Raw genomic sequence first — 12,710 nt, 5'->3', positions numbered from 1 at the left:
AAGACTTCCGTGGGTCAAGGTTTAAATGTAAACCATTGGATGAATGTTGGGGACTGAATGCATGTTCTTGATTAGGAATAAAAATCAAGAAAAGATTACAATATCTATACTGAAATTCAACCTCCTCTATGCTTACGTCAGCTAGCGACCAACCATCAAAAAGAACAACTGATGTACATACAGAACAACTGCACTTGCTCACAAAACACTTCTCAAAATAATTAGTCATAGGGTGACTTGGAGCTACTCTTGAGAGGGCTCCACCTCTCCCCTCCCTACCTGCCACCCTGCCCTAGAAGGAACACACATTAGTTGAACACTTTCTTTTTCACAAATCCACACTGTAGATTATTCATTGGTTTAAGTGCTTACAAATAGCTCGATTAAATTAGGGGAAGGAGGAGGCTTAATCTGGGTAATTCAAGTTATAAATGGCCACCTCCTGTCTTGAAAGCTGGATATTACCACCGGTTTCTTCCAGAACATAACCTGCCCTTCAGGGGTCTTAAAATAATTACTAAGAGCTCCCAAATTGCTTCCGCTGTTTCTCTAAACATACTGCCAATTAGATAACATCTAAATTATTTTAACTACACAAATCATTCCTGGTCCTTTATGTAAGATCTTACTTGTCTGTCCAAGTGCATTAGCCACTGGAAAGCAGCTTTTATTGAACACCAAGAAAACAAAAAAGGCATCACCACTACAGATTCTTATTGCCACGTGTTGATAATTTTCCCTCTGCTACTCAGTGTATCAGTGCTTTCGTTAGACCTTCTCTTACTAGTAATGTAGTTTTAGAATAGCTTTTTACACAATATTTGTTTTATCTTCTTTTGCACCTTGTCCCTCGTCCCTTTTGTTTGCTTCCTAATGCACTTATCCTCTTAGTCCACTTGTTTCCCTCCTCTGTATGTTTTACTGTGTTTCACATAAATGCAGTAACCAGAAGAGGATCTACTTTTAAATAAAAAAATAAGACCATAGCTCACATTTTGCCACCATTTCGAAACTTTTCAATGAATTAGTCACTGATTAAAATAAGACAGCAAGTCACGTGATAAGACTATGCTGACTCCGGAGTAGCAAAGAAAGAAACCAGAGGGTTTAAGAAGCGTAATGAACTGATGCCAATATTTGAAACTCATCTCTTCCCAATATGCTGAAGTGGGGGGATCTCAACCTGAGAACACATCTTGTAGATCCAGAGTCAGGGACAGTGATTCAAGTTTGCCAAACCTAAAATAAGAGACAACATGGCTCCAGGTCCTCTAAAAGATTTCTGTCTTCCCTGCTTTTCCCTCTGTAGATAATACCTGAAGTAGCTGATAAGAATAATTCAAAATAAGTAATCCAGCTACATTTCTGGGAGAATATCAGAGATGAGCATAGCTCACTATCCTTAAATTATTTCTGAAGTCTTGAGGAAGTTATAATGGAAAAAAAAACCCATGGTTTAAGTTCTATCCATGAGGAAAACAAAACAGTGTATTCAAGCAACAAGCTTGTCATGACAATTCCATAAGACACAAACTACCCAAAAGGTTAGAAATGTAACAGAAATCTAAATGGTGTGTTTCCCCTCTGCCTACCAGAATGCCTGGAAGGATTCTGCTTATTCCCACTCACCCTGTACATTGAGAGATCAATCCGAAGTGAATTATGAAGCTGGTCCAGAAGCTTTACAAATCGTTCTTTCTGTGGAGCAGAAAACAGCAATAAACATCACATATCACCACTGTCCAATCAATGTTCAGAGTAAGCAGCAGGATATCAGGGAATTAGTGTCAGACCTCAGGAGCGCAGGAGGAAGCAATATGGATGCATGGTATTGTGCAAACAGTATTTTCTTTTGATTCTTAGATTTACTCTTATCTGTAATTATTTCTGAAGTCTGTGTAACATCAGAATTGTCAGAAAAATACTCAATTATCGCTCTGAAGCAGAGGTAGAACAAAAACACCTCTGATTTCTAGTCTGCAATTTGCACTAAACTTATATTTAAGAGAAAATATTTATTCAGAGATTAATACAGGAAGACGAATACAGGAACAGGCAGAACAAGGTCTAATTCAGAGCAATGACGCAGCTCAAAGATCTTATCTACTAGTTCAGTGTCAAGTACAGGCTTCTCGTGACTGTCTTCTCGAGGTCATGCCCCTCCACTGGATTCTGGTTTGGCATTGTGACCACCTCCTCATTTGATCTATAAATTTGGAAAAGCACAAGCTTTTCCAAATATGTTTCCAGCATGCTCAACTCCACCATGTTATACACAAAACATTTTAACCATTAGGGGGATAGACTTTTTTTGTTGCTTTTTTCTTAGAGCAGTTGCTGGTTTTAAAACCAAAAGTTCTGAAATGATCAGATTGCACAGTATATTTTATCAACAGCATCACCATGCAGAGTTTAAGATTATTTGTTCATTTCCATACCATCTGTGCTCCAATGTAATTTGAACATGAAGAATACACGTCACAATGCATTACACTGATTAATATCTAAAATGTATGGGGATGGCGACTATAAAACTGTTCTCTTTGTCTAGTCTAGAAGAGGTCCACAGCTTCCAAATCCTCCCAGATTTAACGTTCCTTAAACAGAACAAGTTATTTACTGAAAGGCAGACGCATCATAGGCAAATTACAGAAGTCCAATTGTAACATCACCAAACATGCAAACATACCCCAAAGTTGGAGGCTGAAAAGCGGTCCGAAGCAGACACATTCGTGGAGGCAGTGGTGTGCGCATAATAAGCATTGATATTGGCAAGTAAGGTGCTCATCACAGCTGGCACACCTGGGCACATGTATTTAGAGGAGAGACATGCAAAATGCCTGCAAAAGGACAGTTCTGTAAGTCATTCTGGTCTCTTTTGTGTAGCACAACTTGTCTCTATCCTTTTAGTAGCCCCCTTACTCTGGCTGCCACCACGAACAGATGAAAGTTATGTTTTTTCCCTTTCTGTAAATCTCCAGTATCTCAGAGCTTTTTCAGAAAGATGCCACATAGGTAACAGATATGCTTGAAACAAGAGAAACCCCTTCACTACAGCCCTTCCCAGATCACAAAATAGCTTATCAACTATTTGTTGCCAACAGCCTGTGACTTTGGTGATACCCTGGGTCCTGATGCCAGTTCCTAGAACCAAGCCTGACACAAAGAAATCTATATAATTTGCTGCCACTTGAGGCAGCCGCAGGTTCTGAGGTAACATGAGGCAGCAGCAATTGGAAAGCATTCAAGCACAGTAAGATCACACACCAGTATTTCTGTGCTGCACTGATACGTGATCCCTTAGGGCTAACCCTTCCAGCCTGCAGGAAGCACGCATGCTCATTTGCATTTTCCCATTTAACTGCTCTAATTAAAGTGCAAGGAACTCTCCTGCAGGATATCTCAAAATTATACCAGAAGCATCTGGGCTTGTGAAATGATTATACAATCAGAGAAAATCTGTTAGGCATAAGGGGGGAAAAAAATCAGAGCTTAAAAAGGTCTGATATTATGGGACATGGCAGGTGAAGTTCATTCCAACAGACAGGAGAGTTGAGCCAATTTTAAGCAGTTCTTTTTAAGCACTAATCCTCAGTGAGCTCCCAGACTAAATTTGGGAACTGTTTTCTAAATAATGTAGCTTTCTCCCTAAGGGACTCATCACAGACATTAGCTTCTGTGCTAGTTAACCTACCAATGATTATAACCAAAAAAGCTCCAGTGAGAGAGTTTCACAGGAATTCAAAAGTCAGTATTTCAGACAAACATGATACTGATGCCTGAATGTTCACTTGCATGCTGCATCATACCTATGTACCAATTGGCCATTTAGGCACTTGGTAAATAAAGACAGACACATACAGTGGCTTTGTTCAGCTTGAAGAAGAGAAGGCACGAGGAGTGGGGATCTAATCAATGTCATGACACTTAGCAGAGAGGGGATGGTTAGTGAGAAGATTGAGTCAGGCCAAAATCCTTTTAGAGAGAAGATAAAAAGAGAAGCAGCAATATGCAGCAGTTACAGCATACAGCATGGGAAATTAAAAGTAGGATTTTCCAATCTGCAGTTCAATCAGGTATTCTTTCTCCAGAGTAATACAGCCTGAGAACAGGAGAGAGGTGGTGGGTCTACATCCTTGGAAATTTTCAACAAACAGAAGGAGACCCTGAGCACTCTGGTTCAACTTTCAAGTTAGACCTGCTATAAGAGGGACTAGACCTCCAGAGGTACCCTTCCAATTCTTTTCCACTTTGGCTTAAATCAATATGCAGAGAAGGTACTTGCAAGATGATGTAAATACAGATCATAACTCATCCAAGGACCCAGACCCCAAAACTTTCAGCTTCTAACATGAAAAAGTTCACTTTTGTCTGCTATATTTAGTGTTATATTTGAAATAAGAACTGAGCTAAGTATAGCGCTACTAGTCCTTAAGAGGAAGAATGGCTAAACTGAAATCCAAGCAAAAGTATATTGATAAGGAAAACGCTCTTTGAAGATCAAGAACTGCATTAGCCCAGCTCTAAAGAGGACAAATCTGTGGTTCAAACTTCCTGTAAATGCCTTCAGCAGCACCTGGGAAATTAATGACTTCAAAGGACTGTATCAATTGCCAAAACAGACAAACACATTCACAAAACTTCATCCCTTCTCACACCATCAGAAATTTTCAGTGGGATCCTCGGGAAATATCTTTTTAACAGAAGAGTGCTCAAATAGTGATTTTTAAAGTCTTAAAACAGGGATGGCTCAGCTACCAATAATAAAATACGGCCATTTACACTACCAAAGTTGGTGTAATACCTTAGAATTAGTTTTAAAAGTGCTCACACAAACTGTTCAGATAGATGCTTAATTCCAGCACTTTGCCAGACATTAATTTCTAGACTTTGAGGAAACCAGTGATTCAGACACAGGCAGCCTCTTCCTACTCACAGTAAACCCCGTAAGGAGCAGCTGCCACTGCCAAGCCTTCCATTACCAACACATTTAATCTTCTAAATATTAACAATCACATCAATTAATTACACTGATTATCTGCATTAAAGACCACATCAAATGCATCTTACGTCATGGCCTGGTATATCGACTCAATGCCGTAACGCATTGCAAATTCATCTACGATCTCTTGAGCTGTCTCATCAAAATACACCTTCCAGGCATCATCTCCTTTGGCATCAGGGATCTTCACCACCCCATTCCCTTGCACATCTGTGAGATGGTGAAAGAGATTCTGAAATACAAAACAGAAATTAAATTGTATGTGAGGCTGCTGAAGCCTCCAAGTGAGATTCATAAAGAGCTTGGAACTGCTGAGAAGAAGGCACTAACACAAATTTCTTTGCTCTCATCCCTCTTTCTTTCCCCCTACCCACTATGTATTTTTCTACTTTTACCTTCTTTTCTTCTTGTGTGCTCCTAGCTGAACTTTTTGCATGCATATCTACAACTTTACCCAGCAGACATTGTGAATGATGCAGAGGAGTACTTCATTTCACTTAAAACACAGACTAATCAGTTTCTTGAAACCTACACAATTCTGTCCTCAGAATGAAATGCCTTAATATGGACAAGCTATTTAAACTAGCTGATGTAACAGCTCTGTATCAGCTTTGTAATTATTATTATACAGCAGAACAGTCCAAACAGGTTTATTTTCCTAAAACGGACATCCTTTAAGATCACCCCAACAACTAGACACTTGCATTATTATTCAACATGACCTTTCACTTTATCTAACACTGCAAAGGCTTTCAGCTGTCATTGCAGTGAAAAAATTGCACATTCAGTTCAGTGGGTTTCTCAGTAATCCTCAAATCCATGTCACTTACAGATTCATCAGCCTTTCAGACAGCTGGCTCCCTGTAGCAAGGGATGCAGAAGTCTAATGATCTCATTAGGAGCTAGAGGACACTGCTTTACACTACTATTTTTCCTGATTAAATTACGCTAGCTGTAAATCATCTTCATTTTATGATAGACAAATGAAGGAAGGAGATACCTAAAAAGGGACATTTGCAAAAAAAGAAGGGCAGCAAGTGATCATGCATGTTCAGATGGAAAAATACAAAATAGCTTAGCAAACAGAAGCCACCACTAAATTAAAAAGCAATAAATATGTATTGAAGGACACAACACAGCCTACTGCTGTTTTCCTAAGCTTTGTATCTGTCTGTTCCCTGGTAAGGCCAGAAAACACCACAGGGCTCATCTAGCCCAGCGTCTGGATAAAGATGTTGTTCCCTTAGCTGAACATTCCTCTCTGTGATACATCTGTCTTCCTTTTCCAATCTGAATTTGCTTAAACCTCACTGGACCTCATGATATTCTTGTACATCAACTGAAAGGGGCTCTGACTACTCTTCATTATTCAGGCACTTAGAGACTGACCCTGCCACCTGTCTTCTCTTTGATAGATAGGTTGGGCACCATGCATCTCTCCAAGACAGGGTTTTCCCTTTAGTCCTTCTCACAAAGTAATCTTTGGATTTTCTCCCAATTTCTGCAGCACTGCCTGCCCAGCTTAGTCTACCCTGAGACAGGTCAGTTCCCTGTAACTGCAGCTTATCTTCTGTTCCCCAATAGTTGTTCATAACTATACACCAGTGCAGCAGCACAGAAGATTACGTCACTCAACAGCCAGAGTCAAAGCCCTCCCTGGATCAGAATTTACTCAAAAGCATTTTAGTATGCTTTCTCTAAAGACATAGGTACAGTACACGCTGAAAACATCACTCAAGGGAATTCAGAGGTTTCTCCATGTTAAACGCATGGGGGCCTCTGAGCTGGATCAGCGTGTAATCTCTGCCTGACAGCAGCACGGCTGTGACAGCGGGGCAGACTGAGCCAGGCAGCCCTCAGTGCAGGGAAGACAGCCTAACGCCTTCTTTGCCTTCCTGACAAATGCAGGTCTGATGATTCAGCATGTTTCCAGGCCTGCAGAGCAGGGAAAAGAAAGCTCATCTAGGGCAAGGAGAAGTATTTCAAGGAAATAAAGGTCAGAAAATTTTTTCTTCGAGAGACAGAAGGGACATGGAGATGACTGAGCTGAACCAGCTTCTTACCTCATGAAGGCAAGTGTACTGAATATGATATGGGGCCACCTTCTCCTCGCCTTTGATCTCCACGCTGATTTGCAGGCGAATAGCCCCAGACACTGCAGACTTATCTGTTCGCTTCTCTAGAAGGAAAAATCATCAGCAATTACATGCATTTTTCACGATCAGAGCACAGCCATCTTAGGGCAAAAACACTGGAAGAGAAACTGCTGGAAGTTCAGAGTCACCACGGAGAAAACTTGACTTTTTTCTTTCAAAACTTTGAATGACTGTAAGCAGGTTCTTCTGACAGCAAATGTGCTACAGGGTCCCTGAACTTGGATTCAGTCAGCTGAACTAGAACCGCCAAGGACAGATGCTTTATCTATGAACAGTGCTGGCTCATGTGGAATTTGGTCCTGACTTTACCATAGACCTATCCTCCTGGGAATTGCTGGTTGTCCCTATCAAGATTCTGGACCTCCTAGGATTATTACTATGCCTGTAAACTCAGCACCATCTGGTTACTTGTCAGTACTTTCTACAACATTCTATTTTGGCCACTTGGAAAGGTCCCAACAAGTTCCCAGCCCAGTGCCATGCACTTGCAGGTCTTAGAGACTGGTAAAATGCTTGTGTTGGCACAAAAACAGGCCCAGGGCAGGAAACATGCCTCCAGCATTCCAGGGTGGAATCCAAACCCTGCCCCAAGAATTTACCCATTGTACTTTCCAATGCCTGACAGGGGAAACCCATCACCCTTCTGACATGTTATATTCCTGCTCGTCATTTTAACTGGGATCAAAGTCTTGCAACTGCTCCACAGCACCATCATATGCCCCTTGAAATTAAGTAGGGTTTTGCTTTTTTTTTTCTTTCTTGAAAACTGCCCAGATGCACCCAAGTGTTCTTAAACGTTCCCAGACTAACAAGTGACGTGTTTTCAATTCAAAAGCCCTGCTCACCAAGGTTGTACCACACATCCATTTCTCCACTCAGAGTACGGACTTCAATGATTGTCTGCCCCAGGAAATCATCTGACTCGCGTTTCAACCTCTGCTTGACGCGAGACTTGATGTCATCATCTTCATCCCATACACGCACCTTGATCCGGTCAGAAGAATTATGGCACTCACTGCAAGCAAGACAAACATAATGAAGAGGACACAATGCAGCCAACGTTTATGTGCTATATGCTTCACGTTCCTCTTGACCCACTTGTCCAAAAGCAGAGGGATGCATAAAGAAAATGTAAACAAATGCCTATTTATTTAAAAGTGGAGCGCCTGACAGGAACTACACAACAACTTCTTGGGGCACTCTAAGCCCTCCTGTGACATGATAGATACTGCACTTTAGATGCATACTGAAGGACTGCCCTGCCCTGACTGCAACCACCAACTTCAGACTTGCTAAGGGCTGCAACTCCCCTGCTCGTCCTCAGTCTCTGCAGCAGCCCCTAAACTTGGGAATTCTCTTCACTGTTGTTGCTTTTGCTGTGAAGCCCACCAAAGCCTGGTGGGCTGGTAAACTTGGTGTACATACCCCCAAAATGCTGAACAGCATCTCACTGGTTTTTTATAGCCCTCCCCATCAATAACCTTATGTTCAGCTATGGGTGTTAAAGGGTACTTGTGCTGATGCATGTGCAGTATCTAGGATAGCACAGTCAAGGTCTGTGACAAACACCCTTCATGCTGATCAAAGATAAATAGCTCAGGTGGAAGTAGCACTCTTACTTCAAGACAGTCACAAAGAAGTAGTGTATTAATGTACAATACACTACAATCAGATGGTACAAACACTGCCTGTGTGTGGAAGGATAGGGTGGGATACAGCAGTTACAAAGTCGGTATTTAATTACTAGAATTGATTCTATTATTCACAGTTCAGACTGATACTTTGTGCCCTGGGCAGATCAGTAAAGACATTTCCATTAAAAAAAAAAGCAGTCTACTGTTTGCTAAATTGGCACCCTCCGGCTTAATGCACAGGCAGACTTTGCGGCCTCCCCCTCTTTTTAGGTGTTCAGATACCTTTTGTAGATACAAACAGGCTCCTGGATGTCAGAAGTGGGTAGAAGAATCTTATTATAAGAGCTCTGCTCCTTTACAGGGCATGCAACACAATAAAGCAATTTGAATGCTCATATGAGACCATGACAAGGGTGATTACTCACCATAACCACTACAAATGTCTGCCCTCAAGGAAATAAAACCTATGAAAACAGGGAACTTCTGCTGAAGGCCTGTTTTCCAGCCTTTTTAACTTTAACATGCTGCATCTGTTGCTAAGCAACAGGGAGAGGAAGAAATGGGTCAGAAGAGATCTGCTAAGCCCAGTCAATAAGAGGTGGCAGTGACTGGTATTTGCATTCTCCCTACCAACAAATCATTTGGGCTCCTATTGCCACTACTATGATTCAGGACTGCTTAATAGATGTCCATTCAGCTCCTACCAATTTTTCCAGCACAGAGGAATAGCTGGGAATTATATGGACAAAGTTAGAGGCAATTCCAGGCAGTTCTGATCGCGGGCAGAGAGCATTGCTGCTCCCTGCCTTTGCTGTGCAGTTGAAGCTGTATTTAGAGTTCAGAAGAAATAAGGTTCAATATTTCTTCCTACTGCAAGGATGTCTTCCTTTAACAAAACCATGCAGCAAGCATTCACAAGCAGGGAACGCTTGGACTGCTGCTCTTTGTAGCTCTCAATTTTATCTGAGTGCATTGTCATATCTACCAGCAACACAACATAAGCATGTAAAAGAAATCCTCTCTTCCTGACATGGTGCACTGATGTGCAGTTCTGTAGAGGCTCAGCGTTCAGAAGTACACGGGTGCCTAAAACTACAGATTGGCACAGAGTGCCATTTACAAAGCACTGACAAATTAGCTCCAGACTTCTTCAGACCTCATCTTCTGGTATGCCAATTCTTTGTTAGGATGACTTTGATCTTGTTTCTTTGCTACCAATGGTCAGAAACTGTTCTTTTCTTTAGGAAAACTTTCACTGTTGAGATCTAAATCTACCTTAGGTAGTATCACATGCATCATCCCACACGCCTGGAGTGGCTGGCTATCATCCTTCATTTGGCTACAGCAGTATAACTCACTGCTAAGTGCTACAGGAAACTTTCCAGTAGCATTTACTGAGCGACTGAAGCTTCTATTTTACCACACCTTTCTCTGTTGTTTTTAAAAGACTGCTCAATTCCTATTCCTTGTGCTGCCCCCATGCCAGAGAGTGAGCCTTATCAGTTGCTCACAGCAGCTGAAAGCCTTGGGCTGGTGGCTTACCCCTAAAACATCACCATCGAAGTCTGTAGGAACCACAGTACTTGCTTTTGTTGCTGCAAGACAGCTGTGTCAACACCAGTTCACCTTCCAGAGAGCACCCCAAAACAGACCCATGAATGCTGGAGGACTTGGGCTTGTTAACTGGTAACAGGCTTTCTAACTAATGAGAAATAGCTTTCAATTTGTGACAGCATCACAATTCCATAAGACTGGCTAACAAGCTCTGCTGATAGAAACTTTCCCTTTCATTAATACAGAGGCCAGTACATTTCTCAAGATGCCTGCCCCACTTCTTGCTACGTTTTTGTGAAGCTGGATTTCACTGTGTGCACACATTCATCCACCCCGTCTCCCACAGCTGAGCTCCCACAACTTCCCCAAGTGGACGAAGAGAGAAGAAACTCTGTAGCCCCACTGCAAGGAAGAAACTACTGAACACTTTCAGGCCCATTTCAGAGTGCAAGAGACTGTAAATCATGTTCCCTTTGTACATGACTCAGAAATTGTCTCTTTCTTTTATATCCGTATTGCCCTGAAGTTTGCAGCGGTGCCATTTTTATAAAGAAGTTACTTTTACACTTCAAGCTATCCAATAAGCTAATGTTTTCAGGAAACAGCACACCAAACCTTTAAGGAAAACAAAATCAAATAAATTGTGAATTCTTTTCCATGAAGTTTTTCTGCGTGAAGCCAGTGGTTGCAGGAGCAGTGGAAGCAGCTGAGCCTGATTCTGCTGACTTGCTCTCTAACCCACTCTCTACCTCCATTTCTTCTGCCACGTTCCCCTTGGCCTTACCCGACCCCAAATCACCAGTTCCCACGCATGTCCCCTGTGCTGCCAATATTCTGGGCTCTTCCCATGCCCAGCTAGCAACTAGGCTGAGGGGAAGCACGCGAGCACACGAAGCTGTAATTAATTCTGATCCGCACACATAGTGGCATGCCCACACACACGCTAAGTGGTATATTGGTGGCTAAACAGAACAGGCAGCTGGTGAATTTACATTACAGTGCCTCCCACAATGAAGTTAGTAATTTGTATCCTTCTAATCTAGCTCCAACTTCCGCAAATAAATTGTAGAAAGTGATTCTTAGTTCCGAGACCTCTGCCCATCTGTAAAAGTTGGCCCAAATTGGCTCAGATGATGTCAGAGGTCTGGGATGGAGCTTCATCTCCTTCAAAAAGTGGAGAGAGAGAAAAAGGAGAAGCATCTAAAAATGACTAGAACACCACTTTTGTGCCAGTGATTTGTACTTTGAAGCAAAAAACCCAATGACATTTGCACTGAATTTGCTAATCATTTGCTGCTTATGCTAACAACATTTGCAGGACTGTTACTTAACCTCCACAGGAACACTAAAGACAAAGTCATGAGCCTTGTTAAGCTGTGGCAATACTTAAAGTTTGAGAAAGTCCTGCCTTAAAAGATACAGAGGTATACCTATAAAACTGTGTATCCAGCAGTTCACAAAATGATCTATATCCACAGTAAAAATCACACGTTCAAAGCATGGAGAGTGCCAAATTGAAAACCTATAACTTTCTAACACCATTAGCTCATATTGCTGGACCTACACTTATGAAGACAAACAGAGCCTCGTAAATACCCACAAGGTTGAAGGTCCATTTGTATTGCATGAACTTTTCTTCCTGTCGTGGTTCAGCCTCAGCTGGCAACTGAACACCACGCAGCCGCTCCCTCGCTCCCCCCACCCCTGTGGGATGGGGAAGAGAACTGGACAAGCAAAAGAACTTGTGGGTTGAGATAAGCACAGTTTAATGATTACAATAAAATAATAATAATAATAATAATGATTATGATAATAATGAAAATAATGTTAATATAATAAAATGGAAAAGGAAGGGATTTCTCATCAATTTCTCATCTCAAGAAAGGTGCTATCAACACGTTAACCCTTCAGGACACACCAAGCCTTCAGTTTCATTCCACTAATGCTGCACTGAGACCTAGACTGTGCATCTCTAAAATGCACTGTGGAGACTAGAGAGGTGGGACACCAGTGCAACCCTATCACTCAACATGCCCATTTTACATAAAGACGTCGTTTTCTTGTAGTTTCTGCCTGAAGAACAGGAGAGACCAGAGGCCCCAGTTGCAGCCAGGACTCCTTTGTGCTTGGCAGCTCCCAGAACAGCAAGACAGCCCTTGCCTTGTAAAGCTGACAGGCTAATGAAGACAAAAAGCAACAACTAGATGTAGCAAGGATGAACACTGGAAGCGAGAGAGCAACGGCAGCAACAATGTTTTGCAGATTTAAAAGTAGGTCAGTCAGACGGAGAAATAAGTAGTTTTGTTGTGCTTTGATAGTAAAAATATATATGGTTCCAAAACTCTAGTGAATATCTATATGGCC

The 12,710-nt window shown here is 41.8% G+C and overlaps 1 protein-coding gene across 3 annotated transcripts in view; it reads right to left on the bottom strand.

Annotated features, from left to right (window-relative positions):
* Positions 1 to 12,710, bottom strand: part of UNC13B (unc-13 homolog B) — a 219,221-nt gene that overhangs the window by 55,477 nt on the left and 151,034 nt on the right. For all 3 annotated transcript variants that reach the window (XM_064439130.1, XM_064439128.1, XM_064439129.1), the window contains 5 exons: positions 8,004 to 8,173; positions 7,066 to 7,181; positions 5,071 to 5,234; positions 2,690 to 2,840; positions 1,630 to 1,698 (listed from right to left, as the gene is read on the bottom strand). In XM_064439130.1, coding sequence (XP_064295200.1) covers positions 1,630 to 1,698; positions 2,690 to 2,840; positions 5,071 to 5,234; positions 7,066 to 7,181; positions 8,004 to 8,173 — 670 coding nt within the window. The remainder of the gene's footprint in view (positions 1 to 1,629; positions 1,699 to 2,689; positions 2,841 to 5,070; positions 5,235 to 7,065; positions 7,182 to 8,003; positions 8,174 to 12,710) is intronic.

Source organism: Phalacrocorax carbo, chromosome Z (assembly GCF_963921805.1).
Source record: "Phalacrocorax carbo chromosome Z, bPhaCar2.1, whole genome shotgun sequence".
In the NCBI taxonomy this organism is placed as follows: Eukaryota; Metazoa; Chordata; class Aves; order Suliformes; family Phalacrocoracidae; genus Phalacrocorax; species Phalacrocorax carbo.
Note: the sequence above shows the minus strand (reverse complement) of the source record. Positions and strands in the feature narration are given on the sequence as shown.